The sequence below is a fragment of the Aspergillus multicolor genome (assembly GCF_047715735.1).
Source record: "Aspergillus multicolor strain CBS 133.54 unplaced genomic scaffold BDW74scaffold_7, whole genome shotgun sequence".
Lineage (NCBI taxonomy): Eukaryota > Fungi > Ascomycota > Eurotiomycetes > Eurotiales > Aspergillaceae > Aspergillus > Aspergillus multicolor.
The window spans coordinates 741287-758680 of record NW_027395958.1 but is presented as its reverse complement, the minus strand read 5'-3'; the positions used below and the strand labels follow the sequence as shown (position 1 = coordinate 758680).

The 17394-nt window shown below is 53.1% G+C and overlaps 7 protein-coding genes across 7 annotated transcripts; 2 read left to right on the top strand and 5 right to left on the bottom strand.

Annotated features, from left to right (window-relative positions):
* Positions 1–164: 164 nt before the first annotated feature.
* On the top strand, positions 165–613 carry BDW74DRAFT_176625 (uncharacterized protein; the record flags this gene model as incomplete). The annotated part of the gene is made up of 3 exons (XM_073728667.1): positions 165–375; positions 465–543; positions 598–613. 3 exons carry the CDS (start codon positions 165–167, stop codon positions 611–613), a joined length of 306 nt encoding a protein of 101 aa, XP_073585752.1.
* Positions 614–1201: 588 nt separating this feature from the next.
* BDW74DRAFT_176624 (uncharacterized protein) lies at positions 1202–2941 on the bottom strand (the record flags this gene model as incomplete). The annotated part of the gene is made up of 1 exon (XM_073728666.1): positions 1202–2941. The coding sequence occupies one exon, from the start codon at positions 2939–2941 to the stop codon at positions 1202–1204; it is 1740 nt and encodes a 579-aa protein (XP_073585751.1).
* Positions 2942–4312: 1371 nt separating this feature from the next.
* Positions 4313–4963, bottom strand: BDW74DRAFT_176623 (uncharacterized protein; the record flags this gene model as incomplete). The annotated part of the gene is made up of 1 exon (XM_073728665.1): positions 4313–4963. The coding sequence occupies one exon, from the start codon at positions 4961–4963 to the stop codon at positions 4313–4315; it is 651 nt and encodes a 216-aa protein (XP_073585750.1).
* Positions 4964–6556: 1593 nt separating this feature from the next.
* Positions 6557–8598, bottom strand: BDW74DRAFT_167050 (putative MFS lactose permease; the record flags this gene model as incomplete). The annotated part of the gene is made up of 9 exons (XM_073726643.1): positions 6557–6701; positions 6765–7116; positions 7166–7423; positions 7474–7794; positions 7841–8082; positions 8128–8230; positions 8274–8321; positions 8367–8436; positions 8482–8598. 9 exons carry the CDS (start codon positions 8596–8598, stop codon positions 6557–6559), a joined length of 1656 nt encoding a protein of 551 aa, XP_073585749.1.
* A 1138-nt stretch (positions 8599–9736) lies between these two features.
* On the bottom strand, positions 9737–10353 carry BDW74DRAFT_150146 (uncharacterized protein). Its single transcript, XM_073723973.1, has one exon. The coding sequence runs from the start codon at positions 10198–10200 to the stop codon at positions 9742–9744; it is 459 nt and encodes a 152-aa protein (XP_073585748.1). The 5' UTR covers positions 10201–10353; the 3' UTR covers positions 9737–9741.
* A 3114-nt stretch (positions 10354–13467) lies between these two features.
* On the top strand, positions 13468–14976 carry BDW74DRAFT_167049 (mannitol dehydrogenase family protein; the record flags this gene model as incomplete). The annotated part of the gene is made up of 1 exon (XM_073726642.1): positions 13468–14976. One exon carries the CDS (start codon positions 13468–13470, stop codon positions 14974–14976), a length of 1509 nt encoding a protein of 502 aa, XP_073585747.1.
* Positions 14977–16297: 1321 nt separating this feature from the next.
* On the bottom strand, positions 16298–17243 carry BDW74DRAFT_176620 (uncharacterized protein; the record flags this gene model as incomplete). Its single annotated transcript, XM_073728664.1, has 3 exons — positions 16298–16383; positions 16470–16958; positions 17114–17243. 3 exons carry the CDS (start codon positions 17241–17243, stop codon positions 16298–16300), a joined length of 705 nt encoding a protein of 234 aa, XP_073585746.1.
* Positions 17244–17394: the final 151 nt, after the last annotated feature.

The window sequence follows — 17394 nt, the reverse complement described above, 5'->3', positions numbered from 1 at the left end:
AGCTTAAAGACACGCACAAAGAATCAGAAACATCATAATGCCGCTGATATCTAGGTATCTCATGACCATCTATTTCCTCGGGACACCTATATAAAAGATGCGAACCCTAACTTGTCGCGCAAAAATACCCCTCTCATTAACCTCGGAGCTCGAGTCTCAGCACAATGCACCTCTCACTCCCAACCTTCATAGCTGCGCTGGCCGCAGCATCCCCCAATCCCAACCCTAAAGCCCCCAAGGCCCCAAGCGGCGCCGACAACAATCCCGCCGAGGACATCAGAGACGACCCATCCCGGCAGCATTCCGTGCGCATTTTACTGCAAAGCGAGCCGTACCTTGTTATCGAGTCGTATATCAACATCCAGCTTGAGTACCGTGAGTTCCCCTCCTCGTCCTCCTATTGCGCCCTTAAGGTTGTCTTGGTTTAGTACCTATGAATGGACCAATACTAATAAGCGAAAAAGAGGTGCTGAACAAAAAAGAATTCCCAAATGGCGTTATGGGCATCGAGATTCCAGAGGGGTATCACTGTCGGTTTTGGGAGTATGTCTATGTCTCTTTGCCCGCTAATCTATTTTTATAATTTACACTTTTTAGGGTTGAGCCGAGCTGAGCTAATGATATTTTCTTGTGGTCCACTCAATGCAACGGCGGCGGAACGGCGAATATCCGTGCCCCCGGCGAGGTGATTTTGTATCTGGATGGGAAGGATTTGAATTCGTTCAAATGCTATGATTCGGAGAGCTAGGGCAGGGCAGGGCAGGATCTGGTGTGGATATGGTACCTTGCTGCCGTACTCCCAAGGTCCCAGCATTTAAGCTCTAAGGTAAATAGGCATGCCTACATATCCACCTAGAACCAGGAGAGTATACTGTACACACCATTGATAGCGTTGCCATTTCATTTGCATGGTAGATGCAGGTCCGTCGAACCTAACCTAACAATCATCTAAAACTCTCTTCTTCTATAATGCCTTTGCTAGTAGCTTTACCTTTAACTATCAGAACCAATAGCATACCGTGCCTAGTTACCTAAGGTCACGGCCATAAGTGCACTTCGAGCCTACCATACCAAGTCACCCACTCTTGTTTTCAAACCTACGCTTTCATCACAGTTCACAGCAAACAGCTAGTAGGTAGTAATATACAAATTCCATTTCTTTGGTCTAGATGAATCTTTTTTGGATAAATGAAAAAAGAAGTCAATAAGCATCCCTCACAACGCCCTCAAGCTTAACCTTCTCCTTGAAGAACGCCACCCGACACGGCGCAAGGATCTCATGCTGAAGGCGCCGGATCTCCTGCTCCCCCTCATGCTTTTCAAAGCGGTTCACGTACGCCTCGTCAAACTTTCTAGCTTTGGACCCGCGAGGCGAGTTGGTCCGCGAGTTCTTCCGACTAGAGATAACAGACGACTCCGCGGAGGACGCCGCAAACGCACCTATATTCTCGAGTTGCCAGGACTCCCGTGGGACCTCCATGAACCCACCGAGTATTGCATCAAGAACGTCCTCGTCGTTGGCAAGGTCAACGACTTCAGGCAAGTCTGTCAGCAGCGTAAGATTAACGTGAATCCCGCTCTCCCCGTCATATCGGAACGGGAGGATCAAATCAAACACTTCAACGTCGCCGAACTGCATTTGCAGACGGCGCGCGATCTTTGCGGCGGCGTGTTTGGCGTATTGCGGATTTATCGGACCGACATTGTGTAATGTCGTCCCCATGAGAACGGGGTATCGGTCCGTCCGACAGATGAGGTCCTGCGGGCAGAGTGTCTCGCGGGTCCATTTTCCTTCTGATTGGTGCAGGGTTAGGCGGGAGAGGTGCCGTTTGTGTAGGGGTGCGCAGTGGGCGCAGATTGTTTGGAAAGATGGGGTGTCGGTGGGCCAGGCATTTGTGGCGAGGTTGTTTGAGGGGGATGAGGTGATGATGCAGTCTTCTTCGTTGATGGGTCCGAGAGGGGGTTTGAAGTCAGTGGAATATTGCCAGAATTGCCATTCGGATGGGGCTTCCCAGTCGGATGAGGGTGTCCATTCGGATGAATCTTCCCACTCGGATGAGCTAGTAGTGTTTGAGTCGGTGTCAGAGTCAGAGATAGAGTCCGTGACGGTTTCCCATGCACTATCCTCCTCGGTAAGGTTTTCTAGGATAATTTCCGCAACGTTGTCTTCATCATCCGAGTCTTCGATTGTAGGCAGGACGTTGAAGTCCAGTACATCACCATCCTCATCATCGGTATCGGTATCGGTATCATCATCAGACCCATGACCAAGTCCAACCGGGATCTCAACGCCCGCCCATCGATGCGCCATATTCTGCGCACCGGAGGCACCGGTACCCGCACTCCCAGCTGGAACGAGCCTAAGCCCTTCAGGAATAATAGGCCATTCAGCCTCATATTCCTCTTCCAGCGCAACATCCAGGTCACTCTCAACCTCAACCTCAAGCTGACGGCGAAGCCCATGCTGCAACCACCACGTTTCACTCTCAACCTCAAAGCGCCGATCCCTCGCCAATCCCATCGCCCGCGTATCGTCCGCACTGAGCAGCGACTCAAGGACACCAATGACATCGTCCTCCTCGTCGTCAAACCCCAGGCAGTCCTCGTCATCCTCATCACAGCTTTCAAACGAGTCCTCGGAGTAGTCGGATTCGCCATCAGAGTTCTCACCGTCTAGATTCCGCGAAAACCAGTACCCGATCATCTCCTCGTCGTCGGCGCCCAGTGGTGCTCGATCCTCCTCGTACCCGCGCTCGTTGAGCACGGGTCCATTGCCTTCGTTGGTGTAGCTGAAGCCGGGGTCCAGGTCCATGTCGAAGTTTGCGTCGGGCGTGGTTTCGTATGAGCGGCGCTGGTTCAGGTGGTCTAGGATCTCGGCGACGACGCGGTCTTGCGTGCGGGCTTCGCCGCAGGCTGTGTGGGCGGTGACGTATTGACACATGGCGGTGTATTTGGAGGGTATTTTGGTGGTTGGTTGGGGTTTTGGGGGCTTGGGGGTTGGGTTGGGATGGTGGCGCACTGTCCGGCAGTGGTCTGTGGAGACTCGGAGCAGTTGGTTGGATGGAAGATCGGTGGAAGTTGTCTGTTGGCGCTTTGAATCTTTTGGAGTTGGGATGAGATTGGCGTTGTTGTTGTTGTTGTTGCTGGTGATGTGCTGATCTGATTTCGACAACAGGAAACAAAACAATCTATATAGTTCTCGATACAAAGGAGCTTTCCTGATACAAAGTACCACCGATTGAACCATCCTTGTGTGTTTCAATGCAGCCAAGATTCGGCATTGTTTCCTTTACGCTCTACCACACTCAACCTACGCAACTCCATTATACTGACGGCACCGATGCTAACCGGCCTTTCATCCGATCTTTGAGCTGCGCATCTACCATGGTCTGTTGAGGTTTCCACAAGAAAGCCCGTTTCGAATATCAAAGGACACCCTGTCTTTTATACGACCCACCGATGAAGGTCGAAAGTACTCATTGAGGGTCCTATCCACTACAGTATAGACAATGGTCAACACAATAAAGCCTCTCTCATGCTCAAAGGGCTTCCTATTGTTCGTATCCACAAAGGCCCAAGGACAAGGGCCTCAGGGGCTACTAGATACGGTCGCATATCAGTGTGCATTTATTCAGCTTTGCCTGGGCCACATACACAACTTACAACGACATATCCACTCATTCATCCAATTGACTGGTATGTTCCCTTTCAACAATGGATATGTGTATACCAACAATCTAGGCTCATCCCAAGCGTACCATAACACCGAATAGAAGAATGGAAGTTATAGAAAGACGGTCTTGCAAGCGGCTACTCCGTGGACGGACTACTTCAATCCCCAAGCATAACCCACTTCCGGCGAGGTATTCAATCCATAAGCCCCACTATTAGTCTTCACTCTGTATGGGCGTCGTACCCAGACCTGCCTTTCTTGATACGAGGCGTAGCAGCACTATACGGTGTAGTGCAATACTATTGACATGGAATATGCACGTAGTGGCAGGATTGGAATGCCAGAGACATAGAGGGGGGAAAGTCTTATATACACGCATCAATCCTGAATACCTAACCGTGAGCGCTAACAAATCATCTATGAGGTAGTGATGATGGAATGTGGAAGCGAAACAGAAAGCTAGCTACAATCTTCGAGCATTATATGGCCTCGTCAATTTTGAAGCAAAAGGAATAGCATCTACACAATGTTTGAAAGAAAAGAAACGTCCAAAATCAGGTATTCCAGTTAATTTGTCCATTCCATCAACCAATATGCATATAAACCACGAGAACCTTCAAAGCTTCAAAACAAGCAGGCTTACCATCTAACAGGACGCACAGCGAGCGGCACTTCATGCCCGCAACGCCAGTAATCCTCCAAATCCCCAAAGTCACAGTCGCAAGGCGAATTTTTCCACGCGCGGGCCATGTCCCTGCGGCGGCGTTTGCACCGCTCTGAGCCATCCAGCCCAGGCGTTGTCAAGGTTCCAGTTGCAGCTACTTTCCCAGTTTGTTCATCGGCATGCGGTGTCTCATCTTTCATGCTGCTATCTGCTTCTGCTTCTGCTTCTGCTTCTGCACCTTCCGTTCGCGCGCGCTTGCCATTGGAACGGTGACCGCGGTACCGCTCAACGAATCCGGATGGCGTGTGGATAGCACGAGGGCATTGCACATTTCCACTCCCACAAGCATCTGAAGCAGAATCGCAAGCGGCACACCTGTACTGGCCACCGAGGGGTTCAGAGTCTGAGCCGCGGAGGGTATCAGTGTCCGAGTCCCAGGCAGACTCAGAATCCAAGTCAGAATCGATATCGGCTCCGTTGTCTTCAGTCTCGTCGTCTGCGTCGCCGGCTGTGTCTTCGGTCGAAAGAGAAAGAGAGAGGGCTTCCACTGCGGCTGCGAGCTTTGTATCCTCCATGACGACGTCCTTCGTTTCCTTGATGGCGGTGCGAGTTGCTGTGGCGCGCATTTTGGATTTATGTTAGGGTTAAGGACGGAGGATGTAGATTGGTTGGAAGGGCTGGTCGCCTAGATGTTAGGTAGCGTCGAGGGGCGTTGATCTCTATAGGATGGGAGGATATAGGCGGGCTTATATACCTCGAGACAGGGAGTTCTGGATAACGATGGTATGCTGTAAGTTAAGACCAAGGGACTTTCGCCAGCCTTAGCCATATGCCACCTCTTTCACTTGAAGTCAAAGAAGACATTGCAACCCAAGACGTCACTTTATTCTCATTGAAATGTATCTCATTGTTCCATACATTTATCCTCTTTCATGTGCTCATTTGCTTGGAGGGAAGCCTCTGGTTCGCTTTCTCGTCGTGCTGGACTTTGTGTAGAGGGAGCTGCTGACGCACATTTCGATATTGGGTTTGGATTTGAGTTGGGAAGTTGATTTGGAGTGAAGGTGGTGAGGATTGGATATGGGGGGTATGGCGGTGCTACTATGGTATCAAAATCGAGCTAGTACTGGCTGGCTGTACGTGTTGGTGTTGTTAGGTCGCAACGCAAGGTAGAAAAGTTTTGTGGACTTATGATGGCATGTATACAGGACTGTAAGACAATACTAATAGGCCTAAAGCGAACAAGAGCACAGGGCGACTCTATATAACCCTCAACCACCAAGCAGCTGGGCATGGGCACAAAGGGTTTAATCCGAGGGTATGGCTCCCGATCCCATTGTTGTCCGAGCCTTTGGAATATATGGTATCATTGGCAGGGCCATTAGATACTTAGGTCCACAATCACGGCGTCGTCTCTAGCCCTCTTTCAACCCCTTCCAAACCCTTAGTAAGTCCGGAATAATTGCCGCAGACAGATACACGTGAACCAGCGCTGCCTCGAATCCAGCGCTTTGATAATACCACTTTGAGACAAATGGTATTGATTCGGAGCCAGCCGGGTTCAAGTTTGAGAGCTTGTACAATATCAAGTCACAATTTATCGACATGGATGGACAACTGAACGAGTCGGAAAAGGAAAATGGATTGGAATGTATGTTGACACATGCCGCTGGTAGATCATAACTACAGGTTCGGGTCAAATCCAAGGTTGGCGATAAGCAACTCATTCTGGACCAAAAAGCAGCAGGCGAGGCTATCAAGGTTCCGCGTTACCATGATTCCAAATCTCGTGTCCATCTATTTCTATGGCTTCAAGTGACTGAGAAAGCAGATGCCGAACGATTTACTCCGGAATATGGTATAAGCTATCTTGGATCCATTCATCAAGCTTTCTTCCAACTCGCCTAGGGTGGCGACTTGATATGCTTCCCATCGGCATACGAATACTGACCCGCCGTTAGAAGCCATGAGGAAGTGTATTCGTGCCATTAAACGTTATATCATTGCTCCTAAGAACGTAATTCCACGTACGGTGCCGGACGACATACGGCCGTCGACCCAACCATAACAGAGAAGAGAGATCCATCCGCCAAAGATCTGGCAGAGGAGAGGTATACGGCGAGCAAATCACAAATCATAATTCCAACGCATCCACCGCCATCGCAGCGTCCCTTTGCCCCTTTAACAGAGGACAAGGACAAGCCTAAACGGTGAAGAGCTCAAGCCTCATCAGCCGAAATCTTCTCGGTAACATGCCCATCCTGCTGCACAACAACATGATCGCGCTGCTTGGATGCCTTGACGGGGTATTTCTGCTGGTAGATGTGCTCCAGTTCTTCGAGGGTTCGGCCCTGGGCCTCGACACTGCACTTTATTAGCAATCACCCCTTCTTCACCAGTCATCGACCCCAAAAGGGGTGTACGTACCCAAAGAAATACCAACAACCAGACTCAATAACGTCCCAGCCCACAAAGATCCAGAAGTAATTGGTCGAGATATTGCCGAGGGCGATCGGGCTCGCGTACTGGGAGATGAAGGACGTTCCACTGACCAGGAAACCCGAGAGGGCAAGGCCCTTGGCGCGGGTTGTGGTCTCCAATGCCTCAGCGGGAACGACACCCTGGAGTGGGGTATATGTGAAGGAGAAGACGAGCTGGAAGAGGTAGTAGAACGCGAGGGCGGTTTGGCCCATCGTACGGTCGAGCGGGCGGCCGGCTTCACGGTCGGGGATGAGGGGCTGGGAGACGCCGGCATTGATGGCCATGCAGACGGCGCAGCCTGTGCTTAGTTAGAATTGCGGAGTGGGAATGGGGTGGGTGTGGCATACCGAGGGTTCCCCAGACAAGGACGGTACGACGGGGCATGCGGTCGCAGAAGTACACGGCGGTTAGAGCGCCAATGGCACCGACGACGGAGTGGACGAGGTTGAAGAGGAGCTGCATGGAGCTAGAGGTGTAGCCGAGAGCCTCGTATATGGCTGGGTTGAAGTAGCCGAGACCGTTGCCGGACCATTGACCGAAGATGGAGATCATGATCACTTGAGCGAATCGCCAGCGGCCGCTGTGGGTGAGGATGAAGGGGCGGTCTATGGGACGGTTAGCACTGCTATAGAAAGACGAAGAGGGTAGCACGTACAGTCCCACCATGTTTTGTCGATACCGTCCTGGCGGATTCCCTCCCTCATCTCCTCGATTTCAAGACGCACCAGGCGCGCGTGGGGGTCGCCGTTGCCGTGGTACTTGGCCAGGATGGCAATGGCCTGCTCTTCGCGGCCGTGGGACATGAGCCAACGGGGAGACTCAGGGATGAACCAGACGGAGGCGATGACAATGATCGAGGCGAAGCACTGCAGGATGAAGGGCAGACGCCATGACCAGTTGCTGTCGATGAAGTTGCAGCCGTAGGTCACGCAGGCGGCGGGGATAGAGCCACCGAACCAGCCGCAGTTGTAGAAACCTGAACATATCAATAACGGCGTGTTTATTGGGCTGGAGCTACTCACCAACCGCACGACCACGCCAGTGGGGAGGCGCGATCTCAGCAGCGTAGGCGGGCGCAGACACGACCATGATCTGGATACCGAAGCCGAGAATAAAGCGACCGACGATAAAGTGGGCGAGGGTGTTGGCGGTCGCAATGACGATGGAGCCGATGATAATCACCCATCCACCGGCGAACATGCACTTGCGGCGGCCGAGATTGTCGGAGATGACGGCGGAAAAGGGGGTTGCGACCATGGAGCCACTGAATTGTTAGCTGCGTTCGAGGTATATTTGGAAGGAGGCGTACACTGTGTAGAGCGAGGTGACGACGGAGACCTTGGAGCCGGTCATGCCGGTCTTGAAGACGTTCTGGTAGTGTTCCATGGCAAAGACAGCGCCCATGAGGGAGCCTACATTGTCAGTTAGGGTCTATGAAAAGGATGAGAGGCTTACCATCGTATCCGTTGGCACAGGCACAGCAGAAGGCGACAAAAATACAGACTGATCCGGTTAGCGGTAGTTTAGGGGTTATTCGAGAGTACGTACAGTAAAGGTGGATCGAGGTCTTGCTCCATCTCTCAATCTTGGTCTCGTTGATAGCAGCAAACAGCTCGGCCTGGTCTTGTTAGCTTGGTCTTGCAGTGGATATGACGGCGCTCACGTTGAAGACGGCCTTGGTGGTGGCCCCTGGCTTCTCCGCAGTCGCGCCATGCATGTTGGCAACCTTGGCCCCCTCGGTGACGGAGATGCCGTGCTTCTCTTCGTTGATCTCACCCATTGCGGCGGTACCGTAGCCTTGCTATGCGGATCGATCGGGTCGGTGTGATGGTCGGTGGTGGTGAGGATGGTTCGAGCAGGGTTACATATGGGGGAGGACCCCTTCTTATAAAAAGAAGACCCCCTGGTGTTTCACGGCCGATGCTCCCTGCTGCCGCCCGTGCAACTTATGCGGTACGCCCTTGGCAATAGACTAACCTACTGGAAGGAGCTTGGTGTCGCCTAACCCTGCAGGCCTGCACCTCGAGAGTGGGCGGACTTGCGGGGTGTCGCCCCCGGACTGTGCAGGCCAGCTAATCAGATTGGCCGATAGAATACGCGCATGACAGTCGTAAGGTAACGGAGCAATGGTGGCGGCGAATTGTCCTTGGAGGGATTTGGTCCGTTCCCGTACGGGCGTATTGCGCTTGGCCCCAGGGTCGCCTGCTGCCCCAACCCGTTTTCTTTCTGGTCTAGCGCTGATCTCCAGCCGTTGCGTTTGGGGTTAGTTCCCTCGGTTCTTGCCGAGTCTGGGGTTCGAAAGCTGTCAAGCTAGTTGAGTTGCCATTGTGGTCGCGTATCTTGGGGCCGGAAGAGGGTTTACAGCTTCAAGCCTTAACACTCTGCCCAGTTCACTATTTCAGGCACAGCATAACGATCTTATCAGAGAGTAACTAGTAAAGAGGAGAGAGTATAGGGTTCGTCTGCGACCGGTTCAGCCGAGTATCGCAAGGGTCGGACGACAGGTCGCACAGCCGATGCAGTGTAGCTATTCTAACCCTGCTACCGAGCGAACCCTCGGTGAAGCGAGGCCAACCAGCCGAGTCTCAATACAAGCTCGAGCTGTGATCGTGCTAGGCATCTCGGCTCGAGATCCGGCTGTCAGCTGTCGGTGGGCAGCAGAGGATCAGGGTAGCGAGGTTGACAGGTGTTTAAGTCAGCCACCACTCAAACTGAAGGCAATGATAGGTGGTCTGGACGGGTCTAGGCAAGACACAGACTCAGCTGTCTCACTGGCGCACGCAAGGCTTGCCCTGGTCTCATGCGGTGACTGCTCCGAGGCGAATCGGGCTTAGCTCTCACGCTTGCAGGGTCAGACGGTAAGGCTGGCCCAAATAGAATCAGGACGGAGTTTTCGCTGCCCTCCGTTTCGTGTTTGTCGCGATTAGACGATCAATAGCTTGCCTCGTGGTCGGCTGCCCGAGCGACTGTCGCGTGTCGAGTTGGGAGTTGTTCGTTGGGTTGACCAACTGTTGGCCACTGCTGAGCTCGAATTGCATCCCCATCGTTCGATTCGCTGTCTAAGCTCCTCGATACTTCCAAGAGCCGGAACTGCTCCCCCTTGCTCCCGACATTCTTGGTCTGGCCGCCCTGAGGCCATCCCGGTCAGACTGTACCGGAGCGTCGGGTCCAAGCTGGCATATCCGGATCGAACGGATGAACCCTGTATCGAAGAACGACAATTGATCATGAGCAATGTGATATCAGGATGGCGAAGTCGACTTGAAGTGGAAAGCGTCGCGACGGATATCAGTCCACGTTCACGGGCTACGGTCGCCCCTTCCTGATCCCATTTCATTGGCCAACAACCGAGCAGCTTTTCCTTCAACGAGCTCTTTCCCATTGCGCTTCACGAACACCTACCTGTTCGCATTAACTCCAGTCAAGCTAGACGGCGCGGAGAAAGGACCGGGATTGGTTCACTAGTCCCCGTGTCATGCTCAGCGTCGAGCTGGTCTGTGTGGCTCTACGGTTCAGACTCCTCAGGGTCGGTGCAGCCGAGGACGGCAGTAGATCCAATGAACGACATTTTCCTAACTTCTCTATTCCCTCGGTTCTTCTCTTAACTCTGTTTGCCACATCTAGCCTGTGTGAACCTTCAGGCCAACTCAGCTTCTCTCGCCTCTGTTTCATGGCCATCTAGGTGCGCACAGCACATCACGACATAGTCGCATAAGGCATACATGGCTCCCCTTTTTATCACTCGGTCATTGACTCTTGCGATCAAACTCTTCAATATGTCGCTTTCATCCAACCTTCAGGATGTCCCCGTCTCTTCTGTTTCGCGTTTGATACAAGCTCTTGGACACACTCAGGCCTGACCTTGGTAACAATGTTCACGCTTTAATCTCTTAGCATCATTTTTGAGCCCACTCTCTAGACAGCGTCGTTGTCAGGCCGATCTCCGGCGTCTCGAGCTCTGTCGTGGCCCACCGAGCCGTTAAACTGCCGTCGCCCTTGATCGGAGCCGAGTACATACCACATGTGCTGTATCTGCAGCCTAGCCACCATGCAAGAATGCAAAACCCCCCTTCCTCATGTCCTTTCGTTCTTCTAATTGTTGCTTTTATACACCATAGATTCTGTTCCTTGGCACTCCAGAAAGGGCTTCATATAAACGGCTTCGGTTTCCATACCTACCGGCAACATCTTACCTGGGTAGTCCGCGACTCCCATACGCGGACTGTCAAAAAATTACCTCTGTGAGATTTAACTTACTCAAAAATCGATACTAAGTCAACCTAAGATGCTATCTGCACTAGTCGTTGACATTTACAGAGACGTTGCGCACTCAGCGCTTTCCTAGCGAACGTATTGCCGCCCTAGTTTTGTCGACTATCTATGAAAAACCCCTCCAGACCTCGAGACAAGGCTCTTCCCCGCTGTCTGGGAATGAGTAACTTTCTGGTTTCTCAAACCTGCGCTTCGAACCGCCTTTTTCCTGCCGTCTTTTCTCCTTCCTTGATGTCCGTGGTTGACCTTAGTGGGTAAGCAGCCCCTCCCTTCGTCTTGAAAACACCTTCCTGTCCGATTTTGTATCTCTGCAATGTTCTCTGGAAATACCCCCGCGGCGGAGCAGTACAAATGTCCCTCGTGGAGTCGGCGAACCCGACGTAGTATCCCCTTAGTAACGGTATAAGTAAACTTCAAACTCACGGACGACACTGCCCCGTGCACTCTTCAACTTTCTCCTTCCAGTTAGGGCGGGGGATCTCCGGGGCGACGATCTTTGGTTCGGTCTGGATATGTGGGGTAACGGGGTAGATGTTACGTATTGACCGGAGTGGGATATCGGGTAGAAGCGACAGACACACGCATCTAAACCTTCCCCTCGAGGTTCGGGGTTTGAACCTGAAGCTCGCTGATTTTCTACGGAGAAATCCATGCTCTTCCAAGGTTTGCCGATTTCCTCGTCTCCGAGCGGGTCACTTCGGCATAGTTCTACTTGCCGGGTAGGTAGGCTGGTTACAGGCCGATGCCCTGCATGGAACCGAGAAACCAGCCAAGCTGCCCTCGAGTGCTCTCGGCTTTGTATAGGTACATGCAGAGCTTTTTTGCAACATGCGTAGCCGCGGCTTCCCATTTGTCGAGCTGAACAATGATAATGACTCGCGGCTCGAGGATTACCACACCAGCCTCAGCCACCGTTACACCCGCCCAGACCTCTGCACGATAAGCTCATCTGACCCCTGGCTCCAAGGCTTCGGGAGCCGGGACGGACTCGGACTGGGAAGAGTTAAGACCCTTGCTTATAGCTAACTCCGTTAACTCCGGAGACAATATTAGGATCATCCGTTGCAGTTTGTCGCCAGTATGACTACTTGCTTTCGATATGGTACTCACTGAAGACATAGAGAGAAGAAGGTATTGATTTTACTTCTGACCAACGCATCCCATGTTCGGGTTTTACGTGCGACGCAGAGTATTGTGGCATCTCCCGGAAGATATCGTGCGTAGTCAAGCGGCGCGCACAAAATATATAACCGCACATGACTTTGCGAACCACGAATAAGCAACCAAAATCAGGATTTTCAGGGTGCACTACTCATCAATTGCTTCATATACTGTATCTACTCTGGAGTAGATCACTCACCTACCACTGTAAGATACCTGATGCTGCTATTGTTGATTCTCTGGCCTACACCGACTACCTGCAATCCTCAAGTCCGTGCCAAGCCCAGACTCCCTGAATCCGGGGAGTACGGAGAGCCGGGATACCCATTCCAGACAACGCGGCAGGCCGATCATCTGATACGCTTTTCTTTTTCGGCGGCACGCCAACAAAGTTTGACAGGTCCGTTTAGCCTGCGCAGTACGCGTCGCCGCCAGCAAAAGAAAGGGGCAGGGTCACGCGGCGAAGTCAAGTGACAGCCAGAATATTAATAGTGTGTTCTAGGCGCGGGTGGCTTGCTCGCCCCTTGCAGCGACCGTCCTGGTGAGCAGGGAGTGGTGGCCGCATGCATCGGCCCGTCTGTTAATGCTATTGTTGCAAGTGTCAGCCTCGAGTCAGCTGGCTGCTTTGCTTTTGGTGGTTATGCATAATCCCTGGATAAACGCCCATAAAGCGGATTAGTCATGGGCTGTGCAGGGCCAGACCGGTCGGGATGAGGTTGTTGCGTCCCGAGAGGCCATGCCGAGCGAGTCCGAGGCCGAATCCCCGGAACGCCCGCCCGCCAGGTCTGAGAGTCTGGAATGCCCCAGCCTCCCCCACGCCAGCTAAGCTGTAGCGAGCTATCCGCGCCCGTCTCGAGTCCGACACCTGCAAGTCAACAAGAGCGGCGACAGATGAGAGCAGGTTCTCGACTCTTGTCTGACTGCTTCCGCTCCATTAGCGGAGATCTGACGCAAGGGTGCAGCGCTTATCAATGCGCCCGCGAGTTATCTCACGGTGACCTATTTTGATTTTTGATTTTTCTGACCCAGAATCCCCACCGTGATGTAATAATGTGTTCCTCTTCATTTCGCGCTGATCAGCTGCCCTAACCGGCGGTGAGCACCCAGAGCTCCCTGTCCTTTTTCTCTGGCGCTCCCCTGATTCTCTCTCGTTTTTTTTCCCCTCTCTCCCTCCTCTCAAGTCTGTCTCCGTTTGTTTGTTTGTTGTGCCGGCACCATGCCCCCCCTCAAGCTCAACAGCAAGAACCTCGCCCAGATCTTCAACGCAGGCAAGGGCCAGATCAAGGTCCCAACCTACCAGCGCAATGCCGCCGTCAAGGAAGGCATCGTGCACATCGGCGTCGGCGGCTTCCACCGCGCCCATCTCGCCGTCTACATCGACCAGCTCATGCAGAAGCACGGCGTAACCGACTACGCCATTGCCGGCGTCGGCCTCACCCCCTTCGACAAGAAGATGCGCGACGTCCTGAAGAGCCAAGACCACATGTACACGGTCATCGAGCGGTCCGCAAAGGGGAGCATCGCGAACATCGTCGGGTCCATCAACTCGTTCCTCTTCGCGCCGGACGACCGCGAGGCCGTGGTCGCAAAGATGGCCCACCCCGACACACACATCGTCTCGCTCACCATCACCGAATCCGGCTACTACTACAACGAGAACACGCACGAGCTGCAGGCTGAACACCCGGACATCCAATTCGATCTCGACCCCGCGAATGAAAAAGCGCCCCGCACGACCTTCGGATTCCTCTACGCCGCACTGGCCCGTCGCTTCGCGTCCGGCCTGAACCCCTTCACCGTGATGTCGTGCGACAACATGCAGAAGAACGGCGCGATTACACGACACATGCTCGAATCTTTCGCGCGCCTCCGCAACCCCGAAATCGCAGAGTGGATCTCCAAGAAGGGACACTTCCCCAACGCCATGGTTGACCGTATCACGCCGCAGACTGCACCCGCCGACATCACCGCGCTGGCCGACGACTTCGGAATCCAGGATGAGTGGCCGGTCGTCACGGAACCGTTCATGGACTGGGTGATTGAGGACCACTTTTGCGATGGACGCCCTCCGTTCGAGAAGGTCGGTGTCAAGGTTGTCAAGGATCTGCGGGCCGTCGAGGAATTCGAAAAACACAAGCTCCGTCTCCTTAATGGCAGTCACTCGGCTATCGGGTACGCCGGCCAGCTTGCCGGATTCAAGTACGTCCACGAGGTGCTCGCCAACGACACCTACAAGGAATTCCTCTGGCAGATGATGCAGCAGGAAGTCAAGCCTTTGCTCCCTGAGATCCCCGGTGTCGACATCGACGAGTACTGCCGCACGCTGATTGAGCGGTTCTCCAACCCCACGATCATGGACCAGCTCCCGCGGATCTGCCTCAATGCGTCTGGTAAAATCCCGCAGTTTATTATGCCCTCCATTGCGGAAGCTATTTGGGTCACTGGTCCATTCAAGCGCCTTTGTTTTGTTGCTGCTGCGTGGTTCAGGTATCTCCATGGTATTGATGACGCCGGGAACAAGTTCGATATTGAGGATCCCATGCTTGAGGACCTTCAGGCTCGTGCTGTGAAGGGTGGACTCCAGCCTCATGAGATCCTTGGTGTGAAGAGTCTGTTTGGTGATGACTTGCGCACGGATAAGAGGTTCCTGGAGGAGATTAGCAAGGCGATGGAGCTTATCGCCAAGGATGGTGTGCTTAAGACAATGCCCAAGTACGTGGATTAGACGTGGACTGGTGATTCTGGACCATTGTTTACCTTCGTGCGCTCTCCTGTCGTCTGTGACGATGGGAGCATTTGTTGTATTAACACCTGGCTTGGTTGGTTGTTGGATGGATAGAGATAGATGATCCATGATAGACAAAAGTCTGCTGTGTATGGTATTATTCTCGCTGGATTGGATTGGATTTGGACTTTCTTCGGATTTGGATGGATTGGGATTTGTGCGATTTTGTCGATAGGATACGATACGACTGCGACTGTTTTTCTTAGCATGTTTAATTGATGATTTTGATTTCAACGTTCTCCATTCTTCACTATTATCTCAGTCCCTAGGTATACAAAGTGCATTGGTACCGAACGTGGATTGGGCTTGAGGACGGATGGCGAGCACGTGTCTTGGTGATGGCGTCGCGTGGTTTTCTCCGTTCCCTTGCCTTTAATCTTCTCTTCCCGTTCTCTCCTCTCTCCCATCGCTGCCTACGGTCGCAATCACTCATCCATCGTCCTTGAACCTTATTCCTATCGCCTAATCAATTCTACAGCTTCAGGTCTCTTCTCTTCCATCAATAAGCCACCAGAAATCGTGATATCGCCATTCTTCCCCGCGCCCGTTGCCTGTCGTGAGAAATCTGGCCATGACATCATCGTTGGAGAAGCTCACGATGCCCCACACAGGCGAAAGGCACAAGCTCAGCCTCGCCGCCACTGCGGGCTTTTGTCTTGAAGTTGTGCCCCACTATGACACCGGGTGATTGGATTGACATTTTTTACATGCTGTGCTATGGAGTATAGTATTCTGCACGGCGCAGTCTACTCCGTCCTTCCGCTCCAACCCGCGACTTCGACTTCGACGTCATACATCACCGACCGAGTCCACGGTGGATGTGGATTCTCCAGCCTTTGGAGCTTGAGGTCGATGTTCGAGCTGATGTGACGGGTACGGGGACCTTGGTGGCGAATCTAGTCTACTCCAAGGGCGATGGAATCGCGCCGACACGATCCAGCGCTCGGCGGGGCATTTGGCGACAGCGATGCCGGCGACGCATGCCGTTCTGATCTCATTATTGGCCGTTGGCAGTGCGCGCTACGTATTGCGGGCAGAGGATAGGGATGTACTCCGTATTGAGCGAGGTGAGATATCGGAACAAAACGCTAATGAGGCAGCTGAAGCAGCCGAGGCAGACCAAACTATATTAACAACAGTGGAGGAGAGATGAATGATCGAATATTATCCTCCCGACAATGCCTGATCTGTTGGAACGTGTTGAGGGCTATGATGGTTTACTTAGGTACGCTGTCCCAGCGTCCGCCTCATGGTATCGAGTTCATTTAATCTGACTGTTGGATAGCTCTTTAGGTATCTCGTACCAGAGGAACTGCCGATATAACCGGAATCCGTCACGCTCGGCGCCTGGTGAATCACCCCTAGCATTAGCATCTCATCATCCAAGATGCAACGAAAATCGAGCAGGAGGATCCAGAAAAAGAAAGACGAACCTGTCCCAGACGAAGACACACAGTCCGCGATCTCCTCAGGCAGGGCATGCTCCGTGCATAGGAAGTAAGCTCTGAAATTCTCCATGCGCCGCGAGAACGCGTCTATCTCTAGCTTCTTGCTACCCCCGTTCGGACGAACATCCGTATCAAGCGCCAAGTCCCGACACACCACCCCAACCGAGTAGGAGCTCGCGAGTTTCCTTCTAGGTCGCATCTGGTCTATCGCCTCCATTTCCACCGGCAACAACCAGGTGAACGGTTCGGCGGTATTATACATGTCCCAGAGCAGATTCAGTGCTGGTTGCGTCTCGTTTTGTTCGCGGTGGATAGGGAGATGCGCGATCATCGGCCCAAGAGGCATGAGCAGTGCTTCGCGGGAGATCTCTTGGAACAAGAGCCATGCTCGGCGTAGGATGTATTCGAGGTTCGCGGGGGTAATGGCGCCGCAGGCCGCGAGGGCTGAGAGACCAAGCACGACCGTTCCGGCGACTGGACGGCTTTTCAGAGTCAGTCACAACACTTGATCTGCAGCTTTTTCTGCCTCGCTCTTTGCGTCAGATTGTGAGTTCGAAGCTCCTGAGCTGGAAGATTGGCGTTAACGCTGACAGTGCCCCTCCACCAGGCATCCAGCAGCCCTCGCTCACTGCTCCGGAACGCGCTGCGGAAGACGCGGCATACCCGGCCTACTGCGATCAAGTCACCAGCGCTGGGGTCTGATATGCTCTCTTGGATGAGAATGATCGGCCCAAATGGAAGACTGGTGATGGTGCGCATGATGGTGAGGGTCCACGGGTTGAGCTGTGGCGGGGTTGGTGAGGGGTGAATGTGAGTAATCGACGTCCGACGGGTTGAAGTCGAGCCTCGCGCAGATGATAGTTCTAGCATCGTATGGCGCAGAAGTATGCGCCGAGCTGATCTGACGTAT

What these genes read in the sequence shown, in the direction of transcription:
- BDW74DRAFT_150146 (XM_073723973.1), bottom strand. Translation starts at nt 10,200, where the DNA reads ATGGGAAAGAGCTCGTTGAAGGAAAAGCTGCTCGGTTGTTGGCCAATG.